At 41.7% G+C, this 24,074-nt stretch overlaps 1 protein-coding gene across 6 annotated transcripts in view; it reads left to right on the top strand.

Moving 5' to 3' along the window:
* LOC147026391 (otoferlin-like) overlaps nt 1–24,074 on the top strand; it is a 241,570-nt gene that overhangs the window by 174,857 nt on the left and 42,639 nt on the right. For 4 of the 6 annotated variants that reach the window (XM_085881790.1, XM_085881789.1, XM_085881792.1 and 1 more), the window contains exons 29-36: nt 4,010–4,154; nt 4,252–4,364; nt 6,129–6,263; nt 9,321–9,384; nt 15,257–15,306; nt 21,853–21,918; nt 22,558–22,689; nt 22,820–22,957. In XM_085881790.1, coding sequence (XP_085737916.1) covers nt 4,010–4,154; nt 4,252–4,364; nt 6,129–6,263; nt 9,321–9,384; nt 15,257–15,306; nt 21,853–21,918; nt 22,558–22,689; nt 22,820–22,957 — 843 coding nt within the window. The remainder of the gene's footprint in view (nt 1–4,009; nt 4,155–4,251; nt 4,365–6,128; nt 6,264–9,320; nt 9,385–15,256; nt 15,307–21,852; nt 21,919–22,557; nt 22,690–22,819; nt 22,958–24,074) is intronic. The other 2 variants (XM_085881793.1, XM_085881794.1) reach the window with 1 other exon arrangement.

Here is a 24,074-nt window from a genome sequence, read left to right as displayed (position 1 = left end):
CGATCAAACTCCTGGGTCTCACTTTCAGCCATGATATTTCTTGGGCAAGCCACCAATTGAGCATCCTCTGTCGTACAGACCTTCCTTGGCACATCTGAACTCCTATCTACCGACAAGGCCTTCATCTGCAGCTTCATGGAGTACTGCTCTCCCTCTGGGCTGGCTCCCCTGTCTCACATCTTACTCAGCTTGATGTTGTGGAAACCAAAACCTTTAAGATTATTGAAATATCCTGCAATAAAGCTGAATCTATCGGCTTGTCACTTCACCATCGCAGACAGGTCAGTGGTCTCTCCATATTCTCCCACCTCCTTTCTGGTCTTCCACCCTCTGCTCTTTCCATGCTTTGTCTCCCAACCCCTACCCCCAGGTTTCTGCAGGGCTCACACAGTCCACCATAAATCCCTTTCTGGCGAAACTACCTAAATCCAGGATCACTGCTCATCTCCACTCATTTGTTCCTCTTTTTTCCACCTGTGGAACCTACTTCCAAATCCACTTCCATCTTGTTCTTCCCTCCAGGTCTTCAAGACAGCTGTTCGCCACAATTTCAGATTGTCGCAGATCCAAAACCATGATCTATTCTCACCTTGTTAACCCACCCCAATCCCTCTTCCTTCCAAATTTCCAGTTTTTCCTCCTTGGAATTTCCTCCTGTATCCATCTTGTCCACCCCATGCATCCTCTGTGTCCAACTTGTCCACCCCACGCAGGCATTTTCAACCTCCGCCATCGAAGATCGGAGGTTACTGTTTTCACCCCTTTCTGTTTGTTTGTTTGTTTGTTCGTGAACAGTATTACGGAAAAACTCCTCAACAGATTTCGACGAAACTTGGTGGGGGGATTAGGTATGGTCCAAGGACCATGCCATTAGATTTTGGACTCGGTCCAAAAATCCAATATGGCCGCTATGGCGGCCATTTTGAAAAAATATTTGAATTTTTTTTTTGCATTTCTACATGTTTTAATTGATTTCCAACCCCCCCCCCAAAAAAAATTAAAATTGTTGGAGAAAAAGAATTTTTTTTGCAACTTTTTTTTCAACAAAATTTCGAATTTTGTTTTTGCATTTCTACATGTTATAAGTGATTTCCAACAAAAAAAAAAACATGCCAAAATTATAATTGCAGCTGATTTTGGAACTTCAGGTGGATATACCCACGTAAAATCAATTTCTGTCTCAAGGAATCTAGTTATGACGAATGAATTGAGTATGTAAAAGTTAAAAGTAAAAGGGAAAGTTGTAAACTATAACTCTGTGAGCAGTGTTGACGTCAAATTGAATGAATAGGATATCAGGTTCACTTGAGTGACCTAGCAGTATTGGCGGCAGAGGTTTTGCACTTCACCGAGTGCTCCCCCTCTAGTTCATCCTGTTCTTGTCTGTTATGTCCTGATCCGTTCAGTCTACTAGCTTTCACGAGTCTCGACTATGTATACAGAAAAAAAGCAAAATTGGCTAATTTTCTCATTTTTCTTTCCTTCATTCATAGATAAGTGATGTGAAGTATAAGAAAAAGCAAAATCAACTACAGTAGTTAGTAAAACTGTCAGTCATCACAATAGAGGTGTTAATCCTCCCTGATGCTGTTGCACATCACTCACTGCCTATGGTACTCCCGTGGTTATGAATATTATGAGCTGTTTTGTGCATATTTTTTGAACTACTTTGTGGAACAACCTTTCATATAAATTATGAATGCAAATAGATTCCTCCAACTTATCCTCAATGTGTGTCCACCGAGCTTTGCAGCCACGATCAACTTTCTTGGTCCTTTTGGTAGTCCGCAACATATCCTTCGCTTTACGCCAGTGCCGAACACATTCCACATATTGATTGGATAATATCGCATGTGTCAGTGAGCAGATTAACGTTTACTTGCTCACTCAATCATAACCTTTGCCTTCAGAGTTTTCACTCCACATTTGCTCAGTTTTTCAGCATCCAACATGGAGAGGATGCACTCAATATATTTTCTCAAAAGTATCGCTAGTTAGATTAACAGTAGTTTTTTTCACATTGGTAGGGGTGTCTATTTACAGTCGCCTGAATTTTCTCCATCAAGAGTGGGCTAGCAATTGCAATTGCATTTGAGCATTGCGATACCGAGGAGGGGAAGGGGGGACAACTTTAATGTGGCTATATAACATTTTAGGCCATAAATGAACTCGGGGAGGGCATGAATTGGCAAAGAGGTACATTGGGTCTGCGACACAGAGCGAGCCCCGTGACCACTTGTGCAAAGGAAAGACGTGTCGCTGTAGCAGGAACCTTAGCTCCTGGCTCAGCATGGTTATTAGAAGGTGAAATGAGGGTATTTTATCGCATTGACTGGAAGCAAGCAACATGCCCTCTATTAGGAACCTCAAATTGAACATTGATTACATTTGCAGCCACAAGGGCTTGCTGTTATAAAGAATCCTGGGCGAACAGTTGGGTCTTGGGATATATTTAAGACAATATTTTTTTCATATCTGGCCAAATTCACCACCGTCAAAACACACGTGGGTCTTGGTTGTGGCATACCCTGTGTAAGTATGCCCCTCTATTATAAAGGGAAGTACCGCATTAAAAGATGTGATGCCATGCAGCAAGATCATAAAAACAAATCCACAAAATAACACAATGTGCTTAAATATATCATTTTGTTTTCCTATGAAGGGTTTTCATCATGATTGGGGATACAAATGAACCATGCTTTTTATGCCCAACCCTTGGCCACAATTTGCTCATTTTTCAGAAAAGGGGGGAGATTTGAAATATTTTTTTTTCTATCAGGGGTCGGGGGAAAACTGGAATGATTTAACCACATTTAAGCATATTATGTAATTTTAGAATATCTGTTTATATGGTCTTGCTGCCTGGCAATTTTTTTCCTGTAACATAAAGATTGGCGTCAAAGAAAAGAGTGTGCACTCTACAATCTCAACAACCATTGGTCCTTCAGATTAAAAAAAACAACTTTCTTATTTAGGACATAGTAATTTTGTGCCACATGGTGAACAAATTTTAGTATGTTACCAGCAAATATGTTATTTATTTAAGATTTGTGAGGGTATAAGATTGTTGGCTTAATATTCCTTTCCAAGCATGTTTTGATGCAGCATACAATACTGCCTGTGTACCGGAGTTCATGTTCTCTCACAAGAGCATACTCACTTGTCCACGAGAATGTTCTGTCTCCAACAGTAGAAATCAGGAATAAGCAAGTAATGAAGACATAAAATGTCATAGCCCCCGTTGTTTTATTAATTTTGCTGTACGGAGTTAATGGGCTGGCCCATATTTATGTGCAACTAAAATGGCTGCCAGTCTACCAGTCGGCCATCTTTGATTAGATCACAAAATATAGGGAGGTGCACGTGTATGGCATCATGTACTGTGCTTGTGCCACGTTTGAACAAAATCTGACCATGCATGTCTGAGAAATGGTTGGGGACACATTTAAGTAACAAAATGGCCACCAGTCGGCCATCCTGGATCTTATCGCGAAACAAAATGACATCCCTATGTAAGCCATCTTTCATTATCTGTGTGCCAAGTTTGAACAACATCGGTAAATGCATGTCCGAGAAGTGGTTGAGGACGTGTTCGACACCGAGTTTTTTTTGCAACTAAAATGACTGCCAGTCGACCATGTTGGATCTGATGTCGAAAAAAAATGATGTGCATATGTATACCATCATGTGGTGTCTTTGTGCCAAGTACAGATAAAATTGGTTCATACATGTCTGAGATATGGTTGTGCACACACACACACACACACACACACACACACACACACACACACACACACACACACACACACACACGCACACACACACACACACACCCACGCACACGCACATGCATGCGGACATGGACACGGACATGAAAATCAAGACCAAATCCATAAGCCCCTCTTGCGGACTCAGTCCAACAGGGGCTAATAATACATCGCCAGTTAATTGAGAAAGAATCTTATTAATAAATTTGTTTATGAACCTGTTGATCCTTTCTATTTATCAGGACCTTCCAGAGGATGAAATATTTCACCCACCATTGAATATTCGCGTGGTGGATTCCCGCTCTTTTGGTCGCAACACTTTGGTAGGGACCCATGTCGTCTCCTGCCTCAAGAAATTCATCTTCCGCCCCCAGGATCGCATGAAATGTAAGCATCATGTGGGTGTTTTCTTTCGTCTGTTGGACATGATCGTCATCGGGAAGTGTTTCCTCCAATTGACCGAATGCATTGGCTTCTTTTTCAGCTAAAATTGTGACGCCTCCTGCTGGGTTGAATGACAACATGGACGGTGGGAATGTAAAAGATTCAGAGCCAAACCAAAAAAATAAAGAAGAAACCATCATTGATATAGACCAAGTAGGTATTAATAACAGTTTAATTAACAGAAAGGGAAAAGGGGGTTGGGGGAGGCGTGGGGGGGGGGGGTATTTGTGAATGTTTTTGACATTTTTCTGAAGGTCCAAAGAACTGATTTCCAGGTTCATAATTTCATTGGATTTGGGATAGAATGTTGGGATTTCGGATGAGTGTTTGTTTTTGAAACATCGCTAGAGTGTGCATGTATGTTTGCTACATTCTTACTTGCAAATATTTCTCGAATAGTGTGATTGCGATGACACAAGTGCGCATGAAAACCAGATGAAATGCTTCTGCATACTCGCATCATTGTCCCAACTGCTTTTGGAGATGTCATTATGTAGTCTTCTTTATCTTGCAATAGGAAGTTGAGTCTCAGAGATGCTACTTGCTCACTCGAGACAAGTTGATCACCTTACAGTCTTTTACGCCCGTCTTGTCACTCATGCCATCTCAGCTGTTTGCCAAACACTATGCTCCCTCAGGTCACATGCATTCTACCAGAAACCCTTTTCTTATCATTCTCCCCAAGTCTAAAATTAGCACTCATCTCCATTCATTCATTCTCCCATCTTCTCTCACCTGTGGAATTGTCCTCCTGGCTTTTGTTGTCTTGAATTCTTCCCTCCAGGATTCCAGATCTGCACACACTATAACCTCATATCATGCTACCTCTAATTTGTACCTCTGAGCTTTACAACACCCATTGACACCCACATTCCTCTGCAATTCCTCCTCTTGTGCTGTGATGCATCCATTTGTTTTTTTCCCCACCGTTTTCCTTTCACCCAATTTCGTGTCTGTTGATTCTTTGCCCATGTTATTCTACTTTTCCACATGAGTCTCCATACCTTTATTAAAGGCTTCGACAAGTGGGTATTCCATGTAAGGTGAGTAGCAAGTGTAATGTGCTGACACTGTGACATCAACACAATTACCTTCCTAACAAAGCCAGATTGTGATAGACCCCCGAGATCCATTGAGGTCACAATGTTGCTGTTTCAGCTTTGTGTAACTGCTTATTGTAACACCTGGTTCTTGGAAAGCCAAAGCAATCTGGGGTCTTGCAGTTTTTGGAATGTCATAAGATCAATCTAATGATTATGATTTAATTGGTCATTTGACCTCTACGAGGGTTTTTTTAATGCTTTGAAAACCAAACCACGCATTATATTTGGCTTCATTCAGCACCAGTGTATAACTCACTTCAACGAGAGAATAACCGAGCACAGTTCAATCACATCACATTGAAATAATGCAAAGATCATGAAATGGTGAACACACAACCAACTCGAGGTTTAATATGAAAACAAAGCCTCAGAGATCCCACATTTACACAGAATGGCCCTGATTGTACAGTCCAAGAATACGGCCACTCTGTGGCCCAAATATCTGACCTCTAACCCCTTGTTCACACACATTAAATCAGAAACTGGTTGTGCTCCTGTCATTTTCCTTGTATATGTTCTGATCTCTGCATCGTTTCAACTCATTTCAACTGCATTTGTCGGAAAGAAGGACTTATTTCATATATGTAGTAAATATCAGAAATGTTTCCTCTCCTTTTTTCTCTCTCAAACTATGTGAGACTTTGCACAAAGATTTCCCTTCTTTGTTTCATTGGGTAAGTGATTCACTGTGTGGCAGTTTGCACGTACTGTTGTTTCTTTGCATCAGCATGACGTGATATTTGTCAGTCGCAGTAGGTCTGGAGTTGACAGTGTCTCTGCTTTCCATAAACTTGGTAATGCCTCTCCCTTGTAGCCGGAGACGGTTGAAACAAAGAAGCCTCGACAGAAGAAGAAGAAAAAGACGAAGAAAATCGTTGATGATGAGGATGACAAAAGTGCTCTCGACTGGTGGTCCAAGTACTTTGCATCTTATGAGCTGCTAAAAGCGGTATTTGAAACAATTGTTTTATTGGAACTGAAAACCCTATCTACTATGATTTGATACCATATTGTTTTTAGGTTATCTGGAATTTACATTCCAGATGAGGTATTGTCATCGTGCACGTCCGTCCATCCGTCTCCTTTTTCGACTTCTCTGGCCAAACTGCTGGGCCGATACGGCTGAAATTTGGGCAGCAACGTTCCTCTCGTCACTGGTAACAGGAATTGCAAAGCTCATTCTGGTCACTTGACTTTAAGTAGGTCAAATTGGCCGAATTAGTAAGTTTCTTTAAAAATCTTCTCCAGACTCGCCAGTCAGAATGCTACCAAATTTGTGATGCGACATTAGGCCAGGGTAGGTATGTTAAATTGCCGGTCATTCCGATCACGTGACCAGAATTGCGTCAAAATAGCCGACTTAGTCAATTTTTGTGAAAATCGTAGAAATTCCTTCAAAAATCTTCTACTCCAGACCCACCATTCAGAATCCTACCAAATTTGGGTTCCAACATTAGGACATAGAGTTAATGTTAAATTGTGGAGGCTATGGTGATCACATGCCCGGAAGTATGTCAAAATGGCGGTCATGCAAATTGCAACATTAGGCTAGGCTGGGGATGTTAATTATACTGCAGGAGTCATGCAGATCGCCTGACTGGAAGTGTGTCAAAATGGCCGACTTGGTCAACTTTTGGGAAAATCGCATTAATTCCTTTAAAAACCTTCCTCTCCAGACCCACCAGTCAGAATGTTACCAAAATTGGGTTAAAACATTAGACCAGATCCCAGATACGCAACAGGTCCAGCGGTCCTATTTTTTTTTTTTTAAATATCATTGTTCTTGAGGTCTATAGTTATAAATATTGATCAAAAGGATTTCATAAACAGGAAAAAGCAATTCCTACTTTCATTCTTAAAGCAGGATTCCTTTCGTGGACCATTTACTTTTGAATAAACGTTTTATTTTAACCTCTTATCATCTTAATGCTGAGAAATTGTATAAAATGTCTTTCGTAAAACACCGTCCAATGGTGTATTGATCAGATTAAACATTTATCTTAAAGTGAAATACCATGGAAGAATATAAGTTCAGGTATTTTTTATTTTTAGCCGTGTCTCGCGTAGCAAACGCTGCTCTAAGAACGCTCGGCATTGTTCTTCTCCTTATTCTTCTTGTGAAGACAAAACCTTTATATTAGGACTCGGCTCTTTTATATACACGATCCAGATCTCCTTAAATACTAAACACTTGTACACATCCTCGCATTGAGGGTGCCTTTTGAGAGCGTCTATCATGAACTTTTAAATATATTCGGACATTTGCTTTAAAGTTTCGAAAAGTTCACGTTACTATTAAAAGATTATTCCATTTAATATATTGTAATTTCGTAAATACATTATTTATTTCGTAAATACACTATATTTCGTAAATATGTAAATACACTATGACTGGTCTCGCTATTGGCTTAATCAAGGTACGTGACGAAATATCGGAAGTTGTTTTTTTTTGTTGTTTTTTTTAGCCGACAAAACCTTTAGGATGCTGCTCTTGGACACATTTGTCCTTGTTTTTTCAAACAATGACATCACAAAGGCAGTCCACTCCAATATCAGGATGCCGTTACCTCTGCTTATAGGCTGCAGGATTATCTTTAGATATTGAATTTTCGAAATAACAAAGATCACCTTCTTGATTGATAATGAAGATCAACAAGAAAGGTTTTCGTGTCGCAGTTATTTATTTTTTTTATCTCTGCCACCGAAGATGTCTCGAGGTTATGTTTTCATCCCTGTGGTTATCTGTCTATTTGTTTGTGAGCAGGATATTTCAAAAAGTTTCAGACAGATTCGGAAGAAACTTGGTGGACAGGTTAGGTGTGTGACAATACAAGGACAAATCGATTCGATTTTGGTGAAGTTCTGGATGTGATAATTTTTTAACAGATTCTTCACCGTTGGGACATAGGGCCCAAAATGATATACTGTGTAGCATGATATCTCAAAAAGTTATGGATGGATTTGGACAAAACTTGGTGGTAAGGCTGGGTGTGTGACAAAAACAAGCAGATTATATTTTGGTGTGTGACAAGGACGAATGGTCTGGATGCAGATCCGACCCATCAGTGGGATACAAAACATAAACTGTTCAGCTAGGTCGAGGTAAACACAGGTAAACACATTCACATTGCATTACACTGGACATCTATAACCATTCATCTATTGGAAGGTGTACTTGCCTGTAATACCAGCCCAAAGGTTGATTATTATGAAATGTTTCATGGGATCGTCAGCATCCACATGATTTCAAAAATTTCATAATTTGCTTCATGTACTAATTATGGGATGAAAATGTAACAAGTAAAATCATGAAAATAGTTATATTTTTTTTTGTTACCTCCTTCAGAGTTTCCTTGTGTTTGCTTGTCCTGTATGAACAAACTGATAATGAGCTAGGCCACCAGCGGGACTAATATCGAATTAATAACTTGTCTTAATCGTGAAGGCTAATGTACGTCGGTGTCAGCAGGCAGATACAATGATGGATGAAATCAACGGACATTGATCTAGGTATGTCAACCACCATGGGCAGTAAGAAGCTGATGTTTCGGACAGTATCCCTTCATCAGAGTATAAGAGCCGAGCATAGAAAACCATTCTTTTGCTCTGACGAAGTGTTGATGCCTGAAACATGAGCTTGTCTTTGCGGCCCATGGTGGTAAACATACTTCATCAACATGTTGTCAATTTTATCCATTGGACAGTAAAAAGGTATATCTAACTCATTGTTCTTAAAGAAAGATATTGCATGGTCTTTGCTTTCACAATTGACTACATTATCTTTAAAAACAACAGCCATGTTTCACAATACTGTATTCCCTCCATGTTACAAAGCTGTGCCAATAAATCAATCGCTTAAATGCTTATTAACTCAGCTCAGACTGAAGAGTAAGCTTTACAAAGCTATACCTTCTTTGCTTTAAAACAAATATAATTACTTGATATGAATAATTGTATGATCCTGCTCTCCCTCATGTTCTCATCATGTGGCTTCTTGCTGTTGCAGCAACGCAAGGAAGATGAAATCCTGAAATCAGAACAGCAAGCAGAAGGAACAGATTTGATTTCTGGTAAGCTTGTAATTCCCTTTGGATGGGAAATGCTTGGGCATATGAACTTAGCTCAGAGATAATAAGATGCATTTAATTTCTAAAATGAGATTTCAAACCATCCTCGATCGCGATGTATACAAGTATCACCGGGCATTTCATCCTCTTTTATATCGTGGATAACTTCGGAAGTTAACTAAAAACAATGGAGATCCACCAACAAGAAAAGAGAAACTGAGAAGGAAAAATATACACTCAGCAATTTGTTATCTTTCACACAGTTTCATCTCTACTTTTTAATCGAAATACAGTGTGATGATTCAAAATAGTTTACATTATTTGAAAGGCACCTGGCGTTGCCGGGCAATGCCGGGTCCCTCCTCCCACCTCTCCCTCTCCCTCAACCCACCTCCACCCCTGCATCCTCCCATCCCACCACCCTCCCTCTGGACTCCCACCTACCCCTTCCTCTCCCTCCCACTCTTTTTTCTCCCTCCTCCCATCATGTACACCCCCTCCCTCTGGACTTCCACCACACCCATTCCACTCCAGACTCCCACCTCTTCCCTGCGACAGGTGGTGGCTCATGTGTTTATAAGTTATGAATTGGGAGAAAATGACTGCATAAAACCCTGAGAAAAAAAACGTGATTAAAATCGCGATTAATCTTTTTAAAAATGTGATCCTATTAAATCCTATAAAATTGCGATTCACCTTGGGAGCTCAGAGAATAAGCATCCATTACCAAGCAGCTTGGAGAGTACTCACCAAGTGGCTTAAGCACTCAATCAAGCACACCAACGAAATGGTTGACAAGGAACGGCTGGCTCGGCAGGCAATTAGCGATGTATACAGCGAAGATGAGGCATCCGATGAGCGCTTTATTGGTTCACAAAAAAATATTTTCACGAAAAAAATAAGTGACCACTATATTCGTTATTGTTGTGTGTCTGTCTGAATGTATGTCTGTATGTCTGTCTGTCTGTCTCCGTCTGTCCCGAGCATAGCTCCGTGGGTTTTGATCCAATCCTGATAAAATTTTGGTGGGAGGTTTATATCATGATCTAGTTGTGTTTTCCTGAAAATGGGCGTGGTGCGCCCATTATGGGCGGAGCCACGCCCAAAAAACGTGTTTTTAGGGGGTAGCCGATTTCAACTTGCATCTTCTCCGAGGGGTTTGTCGAATCTGGCAGGGGTTTCGGTATTTGGTTAGCCCAATGGCACCTGCATAGCCCCACAGAGCTCGATTTTTCATTTTCGTCACAAGGTCACGAACTTAGAAAATTGCAAATTTTGACATTAAAAATTATCTTCTCCGAGGGGTTTGTCGAATCTGGCTGGGGTTACGGTATTTGGTTAGCCCAATGGCACCTGCATAGCCCCACAGAGATCGATTTTTCATTTTCATCCCAAGTTCAAGGTCACAAGGTCAAGAACTCAGAAAATTGCGAATTTTGACATAAAAATCCATCTTCTCCGAGGGGTTTGTCGAATCTGGCAGGGGTTTCGGTATTTGGTTAGCCCAATGGCACCTGCATAGCCCTACGGAGATCGATTTTTCATTTTCGTGTCAAGGTCACAAGGTCAAGGTCACGAACTTAGAAAATTGCGAATTTTGACATAAAAACCATATGACCGCCCAAACTTTGAGAGCTAGGATGACAATATTTTTTATGCATAATCTTGAGGTCATTCCCCACCTTAAGTCTTGAAACCATTTTGCTCTATCTCGAACACCTTGCCCGTGGCGCCCCCTTCAAGTTTGTTTTTATGCTGATTTCATCAAAGTACGGATAATTAAATCCGAAGAGTGTGAAATGCCATATAGCCTATCTGACGTTATATTGTTCCTGGAATGTTCCAGAGGAAGTTTTTTTTTTACCAAAGTTCATAATTCTTGACCTTTGACCTTTAAAGTTCACAAAGATCAATTTTTCAAAGTTGTGGGAATCGAACCGGGTTTTCGACCTTTCGAACTAACTCCATAAAGCTATAGCACGTATCCTGTTTCCTTATTTTAATGTCCACAACATTGTTTTGTGACCTTTAAAGGTTATGCAAAGGTCAATTTTTTTAAGTTGTTGAACGAAACCGGGTTTTCGACATTTTGTAGCTAATAACCTGTCACTCGTACCACATCATGTTGATCATTTTTATAACTTGGTCAAACATTATCACATTGTCTCATCCTTGACTTCTGAAACAATCTACATCGTCAAATACCGCTCGTGAACCATCGTCGTCTTCAGACTTGTCGTAATTATCTTCATTTGCACTCAATGAAGTTACACTTTAGACACATTCCTTAATCTTTTTTTCACTCACTATGATTCTCCGAACTGTAGTAAAAGTTAAGTTCAATGTTTTGTGAGTTTGTAGATATGGAGGAGGGGGGATCAAAGGCTTGCTTGCTTCAAGTAAAAATGTAAATAAGCTTAGTTATAAGAATCGGTAATTTCTTAAAATTTTCATATTTGTGACCCCACAGTACAAAACCAGTCGGAAGTCATAAAAATTCAATATTGAGTTATTGGGTTTATTTGAATTGAAAGCCCATAAAATAATCTTCACAACGGTGTATCTTACATGGTGGTCCGTCACAAACTGACCGAGATATCTTACGATGAAGTTTTACAACACACATTATTGGGAAAATCGAAATAACCGGATATTAGCTTCTGAAGTTTGAGAAACAAAGTCCTTAGCAACGTATACCAGCAATAGTTTCTCACCAATACAATACACCAAAGGTCACACATACAATCACAATAAATCATACACCTCAGAAAAGTCAACCAGAATACATCAGACGATAAAACTGAAATAAAAATAAACTCAAGCTGCACCAACAACAAAACAATCACTCAATACACACAACATCACAAGTGCAACAGAATGTCAAAAATTGACAAAATTGGAATGATGCATTCCCTCATGTTCACCCTCCTCTGCCTCCGCAAAAAAAAGAAGAAATGTCGGCAGAAACAGAAATAAAAACTGTTGTTTATGTGGTAATGGAGTTGGACAAGGCACAGCCATACCCTCAGATGATGCTACCCCACAGCCTTGTGTTGTAAATGGAAGAAGAAGTACGATATTCCAATTAAGGATTTCACCACCCTCTTCTTCAGCTTTGTGTTAAAGTTTTTTTTCTTTCTGTTAGCTCATTTATTTTGCCAAAAGCTTCTTTGGTTATGGTTATTCTCTTTCTGATCTCTTCATGACATCAAAAATCCTCAGTCACCAAGTTACCCAGGTACTGAATGTCTCAGACCTATTGATGTTCATCCTCGAGTGGTTTTTTTTCCACTTATTGTCATCTCACCCTCACATCTCATACATTAAGTCATACAATTAAATTAAATGTCTTCCAAGATCCTCCTGATTGTCACACTGTCCATTTCACTGATGCTATCTCACTTTACCAGTTGCCATTTGCAATTTTTTGTTCAGTAGCCTGTATTTTGCTCTTTCTTCCTCTATTATCTGATGCATCTGTAATCTCCTTTTATCCATGTTTTCTAACATTTCCTCTGCTGCTATAGCCTTCTTGTCCTTTTACTTTTCATCGAACCAACATTTTCCTTCGTACTTGTGATGATTGCAGATGTCCCCATTCTCATTCATCAACCCTCCTTCTGGTGAAACTCCCAAAATCCAGGATCACTGCTCACCTCCACTCATTCATTCCTTTTTTCCACACGTGGTCTTCCCTCCAGGTCTTCAAGATTGCTGTTCATCACTATCTCAGATTATATCCCCCATCCCAAACCATGATCTTTTCTACCATTGTTACCCCCCTCCCCAACCACACCCCAAGCCCTCCTGCTTTCAAATTTATAGTTCATCCCTCCTGAGAGTTTCCTTCTGTGTCCATCCTGTCCACCCCATTAGTCCTCACACCCATTACCCTTTAATTATTTGTCCACGTCTCCCTCTATTTTGTCCTTGAACTCCACTGTTCATGGTTTCCTCTCTCTCTCTCTCTCTCTCTCTCTCTCTCTCTCTCTCTCTCTCTCTCTCTCTCTCTCTCTCTCTCTCTCTCTCTCTCTCTCTCTCTCTCTCTCTCTCATTCTCATTCTCATTCTCATTCTCATTCTCATTCTCTCTCATTCTCTCTCTTTCTCTCTCTCTCATTCTCTCTCTCTCTCTCTCTCTCTCTCTCTCTCTCTCTCTCTCTCTCTCTCTCTCTCTCTCTCTCTCTCTCTCTCTCTCTCTCATTCACTCTCTCTCATTCTCTCTCTCTCTCATTCTCTCTCTATCTCATTCTCTCTCTCCCTCATTCTCTCTCTCTCTCTCTTTCTCTCTCTCTCTCTCTCTCTTTCTCTCTCTCTCTCTCTCTCTCTCTCTCTCTCTCTCTCTCTCTCTCTCTCTCTCTCTCTCTCTCTCTCTCTCTCTCTCTCTCTCTCTCTCTCTCTCTCTCTCTCTCTGTCTCACTCTCTCTCTCTCTCTCTCTCTCCCTCTGTCTCTCTCTCTCTCTCTCTCATTATCTCTGTCTCTCATTATCTCTCTCTCATTATCTCTCTCTCATTATCTCTCTCTCTCTCTCTCTCTCTCTCTCTCTCTCTCTCTCTCTCTCTCTCTCTCTCTCTCTCGCTCTCTCGCTCTCTCTCTCTCTCTCTCTCTCATTCTCTTCTCTGTTCCTTTTGTTCTGTTACATCCTGATCAGTTCATTGTTCTAGCTCTTCCTTGAATCTGCATTCAAAAAAAATCTCTTACCAGGAGGTGAAATCTCATGGCCTCACTGACCATAAGCAGGTTGGTGGACTTATGAGTCTTTGCCATATCACTTTATATTTCATTCCATGATTCCATGCCCTTCATCAATACAGACACACCCAGCAAATGATGCTACTTGCAACTATGTGCTGCATCCAAAAGAAGAAGAAGAAACTCCATTCACTCTGTATTTCCTCCGTCCATGCCTAACCCTTCCAGGTCACTATGCATTCTTCCAGAAACTCACATCTAGTTACCTTTCCCAAGTCCAAGCTTCATGTTCACCTCCATTCTTTCATCAAACTTTTCTCTCTTCTGTAGCCTCCAGTCTTTCAAGCTGCTGCCCATTGCCAACCCATGGTGTCTCCCATACCCACCCCTGAGCTTTTCCACACTCACTCACTCCATACCTGTTTTTCTGAATCCCACTTCCCAACTCATACACTCATGGTGTAGCTATGCATTGTTTTCCAACTGTCCCCCTTGTCTGTTGACTCATCACGCTCTGCTATTTACGAGTATCTCATCCATGAACATTCACTTCTGTTGAAGAAAAGAAACTGTATTTTGCTTCTCAGTTTCTCTTTCAAAAAAAAATGCAAAAGTCAACCAAGTATCTCGTGATATATATGATCATTCATTATGATCAATGAATCTTTTCTTTCTAATTTTTATTCTTACAATGGAGGTAAAGTAAGGTACGAGACAAGATGCTGCTGTCGGTAAAAGAGGGGGCAAGCTTCCCTCCTATCCCCAAGTACATATACATTTCCTCGGTCCTTTTGTGAACATTTGAAATTGCCTGCTATGCCGTCAGCCATTGAGCCCTTCCTTGTAGATGTTCAGGATACTGAACATTTCCACAAGATGGAGGAGGTTATAATGGGGGTAGGGTTGGATATCTTGCCACACTTTACTTGACCCCTTCTTTGGTAAAATGGTTGTTTTTCATGTTTTATACATTGTGAAGTCAACTAATTCACATGGTGATAGGATTCAGAAAATGTTGCAGGATTCAGAAAAATGTCATCTTTCTCATTCATCTCACAAGAATAATTTTTTTTAAAATCAAGTAACAATGCATTTTAGATCGGCCAATTTTATCCCTTGTGTTATGAATATTCTCTTGTTGAAATATTTCCTTCATATAACTGTCTTTGCAATATCAACACAGGCAGTAAAAAAGACAAGAAAAAGCCAGACCTTGACATAGAACGACTTAAGGTAAGAATAGTTATTGCTGCATTTTGTATATTTTCAGACTATCGAATCAGTCTTTTTTAAAAAGCATCTTTCACGTACAGAAAATATTCAATCATGTGTGTTTTAAGCATGTGTTATTGTCCAGACAGTCATTTATAATTTACAGTGAGATGATGTTCTGGGTTTCTTTGTGTAGTATTTTGTCAATTTTCATTGCCCACAGACAGGGGCGGTCTTCGTGATTCTGGGGCCCTGGGCAAAAGTCAAGGACGCCCCCCCCCACCCACATACTCTTTATTCCCACCCAACCCACTCCGAGCACGAATAAAGCGCCCAATTTCCACAATGCATGTCCTTTCAATTATGCTCCACAAATTGTGATTTGACTTTTACTCTATTCTCCAATAATCACCAAAACAATACAGAAAATGTAGACGTGTTACTATAAAAAAATAAATTAATATTATAATATGAATATAACAACTCGAGATTAATTTGACGTCTCAGTGTGAGTGCATTGTATTGGGCTCGAAAAACAATATCCTCCAGCTATAATGAGGAAAAAAATTGGGTTCGTAAGGTAAAAGTGTTTTTACCTGTTAATCCGAATATCACCGCTGCTGCTGCCGGCAGTTTCAACCGACTGCTGCACTGCTGCCGACACTGCTGCTTCATTCTCGATTTTGCTTTTGAAGTTTTAGTAACTTTTTGTAAACTTTCATGTAATTTCTTCTCTGCTTTTATTTTGTTTCATTTTTCTGCTCCATTTGAATAACTTTGTTTCATTGCTTCCGGCTAACTTTGCGTAGATAGGCCCTAAAACCCGATTGATGACATGAAAAACACCTTGAATATGCCTGAAAAATAACCGTGAAAACGGGAAAACACCGTATTTTTGAAAGAGATTTACGACTGACGAATAGCACTAGTTAGATTGATCAAATGTCGACGCGTCGGCATCATTAAAAGGATGCGGCCTACGAATACGAGTAGAATAGCTCATTTCCGAAGGGAAGGTAGACATCTGGAACAACTTGTTGGAATTTTTTGCTATCAGACAAAATTGAAATACAGTAGATGAAAACACGATTCGATTTTTCATTTTATACACTGGGTAATGTAATTGATAGATTCTTCAGAAGGTCATATAGTATACCACCCCCACCAGCCGTCGGGGCCCCCCAGCGTGGAGCCTTGGGGAATTGCCCAGGTTGCCCATAGGTAAGACCGCCCTTGCTCACAGCCATTCTGCGTGAAAATTTTGTAACATTGAAGCAATATCATAAATTGATTACATTATATTTGGTGCATGTGTACTATTATTTATATTCATTCAAAGTCATCATCATTTCTGCACCGACACTTCTACCAGTCAATGGAGTAAATTTGGTCGATTATGCTGTTAAGTTAAATATTTTTGTTATTTTTTATGTACAAGGTCAAAGCTCGTGGAAGAGCGAGAACACAGAATGGATCAGGATGTGCAATGGGGAAAAAGGAGCAGTGGAGAGAGGGGGGAAAGATTAACAGCGGAGTTGAAGGACAAAATAGAGGGAGATGTGGACAAACAATCAGTGTGGGGAGGAATGAGCGGTTGTGGAGGATGCACGGGGTGGACAAGATGGACACAGAAGCAAACTCACGAAGAAAAAGAAAAAACAGAATTTTTATGTTGAGGAAGAAAAAACTGGGAAAACTCAGGAAGAAAAACTGGGACTTGTAATGAGTTGGGCTTGGGGAGGGGATGGGTGAACACATTGAACCCTGAGCTTCTTGGATTTTCACCTCCCCCACCTTGGGCTCCCAAGAGAAAAATACGGTCGCTTTGGTATACGAAGGTTTGAATAGCGGCTGGTAAAATGGCCGCTAGGGTTCAAATATTTAACGGGGTAGAAAACAGCTGTTTTGAAGCCTTGTAGGTGGATAGAAGTTCAGTGTGTGCCAAGGAAGGACTTTGTATGACAGAGGATGTTCAGCTGGTGACTGGCTTTGGAAGAAAACTTAGAAATGTGGTTTACCAAAGAAAGATTATAGCTGAGAGTGAGACCAAGGAGTTTGAATGACTGGTCTTCCTCAAGAGGATTGTTCAGGAAGTAGATACCGGGGTTTGCCAGACCGTCCTTTCAGAGAGAAAGTGATTGTTATATTTGTCTGGCTTGAAAGATGTATTCCAAGTGTTTGACCGGCTTGTAATTTTATTGAGGTCAAAAGAGAGGGAAGAGGCTGCAGCATGCCTGTCTGAAGGATGAGGGATGTTCTGGCAGAGGGTGGAGTCGTCAGCAAATACATGAAGAGGATTTTTCAGAGTCAAATAAATTGTTAATGAAGATCAGGAAGAGGACTTTGCCCAGAGCACTGCCCTGGGGCACTCCAGCCTTGACAGGGAGAGGAGATGAAAGGATTCCATTGAGTACCACACGTTGGCTACGCGAGTGGAGGAAGTCAGAAAGCCATGTGTGCAGTTAGCCTTGGATGTCATTGGCAGAGAGTTTGGAGAGTAAGGCAGTATGTCAGACTGCATCAAAAGCATAAGATATGTCCAGACAGATGGCCCTGATCTCGTCTGACATTGAGGGCCTCCATTCATTGTTTAGGCCAAGGTCACATTTGCCACGGCGGCCATGGGGTCTCCAAAATCTACGGCCACTAGCAATTATACGGCGGCCGCAGTATTTCTACGGTCACACAATGTAGCAGTCACATACGTTTTTATTTTTCGGGGAGCTGCACGGCCTATTTATAAATTGTGGAGACCGAAAACGTGGAGTTGCCGTACGGTCTTTGATTTGATGTCGCACGGTGACCTTAGGGCGTTCCTGCGGCGGCCATAGAATTTTCAAGGCAGACGCAAGGTAGCCTCAAGGTGCCCGCAAGGTGACCGCAGGGGGGCCCTAAGGCGAACGTGCGGCCAGACGGACGGTAACGAATGGGTTAATGTATTTTTTTTTACCAGTTTTTTTGTTTTGACTTGTCGAATTGCTACGGCGAACGTACAAATGAAAAAAGTTATAACTCCGTGTTATAATTCCATGGCGACCTTACGGCTTGTAAAATATAGCCAAACGGCGTAGGGTCACCCTGAGGCCACCTCAGAAACTCTGCGGCCGCCGCACGTTTCTGTCAATTCAGAGGGCGTACGGCCGCCGTATCCTCGCCGGAGAGCAAATGTGACTTAGGCCTTAGGTCTTAGAAATTGTGGAGACCGAAAACGTGGGGTTGCCGTACGGTCTTTGATTTGATGTCGCACGGTGACCTAAAGGGGGCCCTGCGGCGGCCATAGAATTTTCAAGGCAGATGCTCGTAGCTGCAAGGCGATCGCAGGGGGGGGCCCTAAGGCGAATGTGCGGCCAGACAGACGGTAACGAATGGGTTCGTTTTTTTATTTTTTTTTACCAGTTTTTTTTTTTCAGCTTGTCGAATTGCTACGGCGAACGTAGAAATGAAAAAAAGTTATAACTCCGCGTGAAATTCCACGGCGACCCTACGGCCTGTAAAATATAGCCATACGGTGTAGGGCCACCCTGAGGCCACCTCAGAAACTCTGCGGCCGCCGCACATTTCTGTCAATTCAGAGGGCGTACGGCCGCCGTATCCTCGCCGTAGAGCAAATGTGACTTAGGCCTTAGTGAGTGGAAGCAGCATGTCCAAGGTGGAGTGACATTGTCTGAAACCAAATTGATGCTCTGAGATTGAGGTTTTTGGAGAAAAGGAAGGACTTCATATCAAATCTGATGATGGATTCTATAACCTTGCTGATGATTGGAAGTAAGCTATTTGGTCTGTTGTTAAAGGGATCCGTTTTTGCACTTTTTGATGTCATGCAGTGATGTCGACTAATTTCCAAGCAGAGGCAGCAGGCCATGAGGGTTTGGGAACACAAGATTTGGAAGCAAACACAGAATTGAGGCCTTTGGCCTTCTCATGAGCAGAATCAGCTCTCATGCCATTTGAAAAGGGGGAAGGGAAGGAAGTGGAGGATACACCAGAGACAGACTTAACAAGGTGTCACCAGGTTTTAGAGGAGGGAGACATTTTTGAAAATTCAATCTTGAGGTTGGACAGATGTTATTTTCTGGCTCTCCTGAGAGTAGACACACACTTGTGGGCTTTTTGGAATTATCTGAGTTAGCTTTCAGTTAAATTTGCCTTCCAGAAAGAGAAGGCAAGTTGTTTCAGAGCAACTGCCTCACCACAGGATTCACTGTACCATGGGTGGGAAGAATGGTATGATAACTGAAGACGAAATGGAATGAATCTGTGCATGAGACCATGTTTCTTCGAAATAATTCCCAGACTAAGTTAATATCAGGGGCAGTAGATATAGGAGACCAGTCCTAAAGAGAGATTACTGCTTGCAGTCTTTGCCAATCTGCTTGAGTGAACTGCCAGACTCGCCAACACTGAGGCACTCGCCAATATCTCTCATAGAGAGATGTTGACTTTCTCAAGCATATGATCGAATGAACCAATTGGTGCAGAGGAAGAGCAGGAGATATATGCAGGGAATTTGTCATCATCAAGTCCAGAAAAGAGGATTTGCCATTGATAAAAATCTGAGCTCGAAAGGTCACAGATTCAGTCAGTCCCATGGAGTCACAGAAGTCCTTTGATGAAGTGCCATGGCTGGTGAGAGAGGTCCCAACACCCAGCCAATTTGCATGGTGACACATATGAGGAAGAGAGAGTCAGGATAAGTGGTTGAAAGTTTGTCTGTGTTATCTGAGAGAAAGAGAGAGAGGGAGGGAGGTAGGGAGGGAAAGAGAGAGAGAGAGAGAGAGAGAGAGAGGGAGGTAGGGAGGGAAAGAGAGAGAGAGAGAGAGAGAGAGAGAGAGAGAGAGAGCTATGTCGAGAGAGAGAGAGAGAGAGAGAGAGAGAGAGAGAGAGAGAGAGAGAGAGAGAGAGAGAGAGAGAGAGAGAGAGAGAGAGAGAGAGAGAGAGAGAGAGAGAGAGAGAGAGAGAGAGAGAGAGAGAGAGAGAGAGAGAGAGAGAGAGAGAGAGAGAGAGAGAGAGAGAGAGAGAGAGAGAGAGAGAGAGAGAGAGAGAGAGAGAGAGAGAGAGAGAGAGAGAGAGAGAGAGAGAGAGAGAGAGAGAGAGAGAGAGAGAGAGAGAGAGAGAGAGAGAGAGAGAGAGAGAGAGAGAGAGAGAGAGAGAGAGAGAGAGAGAGAGAGAGAGAGAGAGAGAGAGAGAGAGAGAGAGAGAGAGAGAGAGAGAGAGAGAGAGAGAGAGAGAGAGAGAGAGAGAGAGAGAGAGAGAGAGAGAGAGAGAGAGAGAGAGAGAGAGAGAGAGAGAGAGAGAGAGAGAGAGAGAGAGAGAGAGAGAGAGAGAGAGAGAGAGAGAGAGAGAGAGAGAGAGAGAGAGAGAGAGAGAGAGAGAGAGAGAGAGAGAGAGAGAGAGAGAGAGAGAGAGAGAGAGAGAGAGAGAGAGAGAGAGAGAGAGAGAGAGAGAGAGAGAGAGAGAGAGAGAGAGAGAGAGAGAGAGAGAGAGAGAGAGAGAGAGAGAGAGAGAGAGAGAGAGAGAGAGAGAGAGAGAGAGAGAGAGAGAGAGAGAGAGAGAGAGAGAGAGAGAGAGAGAGAGAGAGAGAGAGAGAGAGAGAGAGAGAGAGAGAGAGAGAGAGAGAGAGAGAGAGAGAGAGAGAGAGAGAGAGAGAGAGAGAGAGAGAGAGATGGAGTCATCACTGTTTGGAGGACTGCACAATACACGGATAATCAATAGGTGGGAGTGCAGGGGAAGTTAAAGCCAAAGTACTCCTGGGTTGGGAGGTGTAATTTCAGTCCACAAACGGTAAGAACTTCTTGATGTAAAGTGCAACTTCGCCACCAGGGCGGGGTTCGGGCTTCTAAAATTGGAGGAGACAATAGCTGGCCGGGGAGAGACACTAAAAGAGTGAGAGGATATAAGTGTAGGAGGATATGACCGAAACATTCAACAACAAAGACATTAAAAGAGTATCGGATATAGGTATAAGATATGACAGACATTAAACACGAAACCGATATAGTATATGAGTTTGTTCTTCGAGTATAGGATATGACAATCTTCACAATGATGTATTTACCAATGCTTAACATCTCCTCCAGTGCTCCCAAGATGCAGCGTTTCTGTACGTGCAACAGTTAATTGCATTTTAACATATTACTTGCAGCACAAGTATAAAACAAGTTTCCATTCAAGCTTCGACTCTGTGACTTCCAAGCACATAAAAGTATTAGCGATCAAGCAAAATCCTTATTGTATGGTCACTCCATTTTCCAAAGGGAAGAATGGCACCAAGGGAAAGTTGGTTGCATTGTTGGGGAATTCATTGTTACATAGGGCTGATTCCTGTGTGGAATTTGGCAAAATGTCAGGAGGACACACTAGCCAGTGTCTATATCATGCATTTTGTTTGTTTGTAAATACTGACTGTTACTTGCTTTATTGTTAAAGACGCTATAAGGGAGAAAGAAAAATCAGAAGACACTAACAATGTGGAAGCAAGTTGCAGCAGAAGATTCTTTATGGAGTGCTGCTGTTTTGGGTTCATGTGCGATAAGTGACGTTTAGCTGACCCTTCCCATGCACTTATAGAAACACATGAATCCAAACCGGCTGAAGGATTGTCTCATGGTTATGAGGACCGGCGGATTAACGATGGTATGACTTGCTGTGGCTCCCGTGCAATCGGCATGACTGCGACACGCCAGGAAAAGCGTGTCGACTGGGTTCTTTCGTCGGTGCCTGGCTTCCTTTCAGGGTTGTTCGTCTGGGTTTTTGGGGGAGGGACAGTCGCTGGATTCTCATGGGCAGACATTTTGCTTTTGTCTTGGTGTGTGTAAAATATCTGTTGGATCATTTCTTGATTTCTGATTTTTCTTTTGTTCCTTTTTGGTAATTCCAGAATCATTTTTGGTGTTTCCAGTAAGCATGGCTATTTTATTTATTTATTTATTTTTGCCTGTTTGTCTGGCTCTTCTTAACTTCATGCTTCTCTTGCATTTTGCCACCATGTCGAAGCCTGATTATCAGAAAATAGATTATTGCAAACCATTTTTCACTATTTTGGTCCCACTTTATGTTCCCATTTTTCGTCTCAACTGAGTAACTACAATTTACACATCTTGATCAAAATCTTGATAAGTTGATGTTATGCTATACTAAATGGCTTACATCGTTGATGGACTCAGGTGATCGGGCTGACATGAGCAAAGGTGGCCAGTTGCAAAGAACTTCCTGTCCTTATATCCTCATCTGCAACGAAGTGATTGTTCCCTTGTGTGTGTTGTTTGCTTCAAGATCTATGACAATGAGCTGGAGGAAGAGTTTAACAACTTTGAGGACTGGTTGTGCACTTTCAACCTCTACAGGGGCAAATCAGGAGAGGATGACAGAACTCCTGATGAGGATCGGATTGTGGGACGGTTTAAGGTAAATACTGAGTTCTCACAACAACCGAGTTTCCTTTCTCGACTTGTACAGAACTCCCCTTGCTGCCCACAAGACAAAGCTCATGGAATAACATTTTACATTTTCCTGTGTGATTATGGTTCTACCACAGGGCTCCATGTGTGTGTACAAGTGGCCCATTTCTGAAGAAGTGAAGAAAGAAGTCAATTTTGATGCCAACATGGGAATGTTTCAAGGCATTCCGAACAACGACATAACTAATGTTCTTGTGCGTGTCTACATTATTCGGGTAAGACATTCCATTTACATATATAGTCATACTACAGGCAGGTGGCAGTTTACAACACCCGGAGAGTGTAACTATTTTAAATGAGGGCTCAGATGGCCAATTGGGGCAGAGGAAACCTATTATTTTGAAATCCTCCAAATGGTGTAATTTAGATCCTAATTGCACCTAACCAGTGAAGTGAACATTATTAAACACCACCTTTATTTTCAACATATAATTTATTATAATCATGAAGGAACAAAAATCAAATGATAGAATATTAACTAATCTACATGAGCCACTAATACCAAGTTATGGTCCAGCAGGGGAGCTAATAAATTATGGGAAGAAGTAAAAGCAAATGAGGATAGAAGATTCAAAGGGAGACAAAAGTCAGGCCTAGTGGTATGTTGCTGATAACAAGAGAACACAGGGAGTGATGGCTAGTTGGAGGACAGAAAATATTTTCAACTATGGCAGCTTGCAAGACCACGGTGGTGAATGATTATTTCTTGTTATTGATGGAATGGACACATCCTTGAGGCATCCGTATCGCCCAGAGTGTCCCAGTGAGCTCAGGCCGAAGAGCCTTGAAGGCATTCAAGGCACACAAACTGTACCAAAGTGGAACAGGCAAGAGAGCCCTGGATGCATCCACACCATGTTAAACTGTGTAGTTGAACCCATGCAATACCAAGTACTTGGCACTATACCCATGACTGCCATGTGAAACAAAAAGCCGAATGCAACTCCTCTCCTCTCGATCTTCTTATCTGTCTTGTTTGAAGCACTTTGTCTGCCTCACTGCTCAACTATCCCCGAACCTCTTTCATTCCTGTGCTATCTGAATCTCCTTAATGCACTCGCGCTTTCCCCGTATCTCCCCAGCTCCAAACTTGTAACTCCATTTTGCTCCAACTCTAACTGCCAACTCCATATCTCTCCAGCTTTTAACTGCCAACGGTCACCAGTGCATCTCCTAAATGGTCTCTCCCCATGCTACACTGGTGGTATCTTCTCAAACCCACACACCAATCGGTGGGTTGGCTCAAACAGTGATAAGTTAGAGCCACCTATAGGGACTACTACTACTACTACTACCACCACTACTATTACTATGACTATTTATAAATGGCTG

The sequence above is a fragment of the Eptatretus burgeri genome, chromosome 5 (assembly GCF_056783735.1).
Source record: "Eptatretus burgeri isolate ZD-2024b chromosome 5, Ebu_testis_v1, whole genome shotgun sequence".
NCBI lineage: Eukaryota > Metazoa > Chordata > Myxini > Myxiniformes > Myxinidae > Eptatretus > Eptatretus burgeri.
This window is presented reverse-complemented; position numbering and strand designations above follow the sequence as displayed.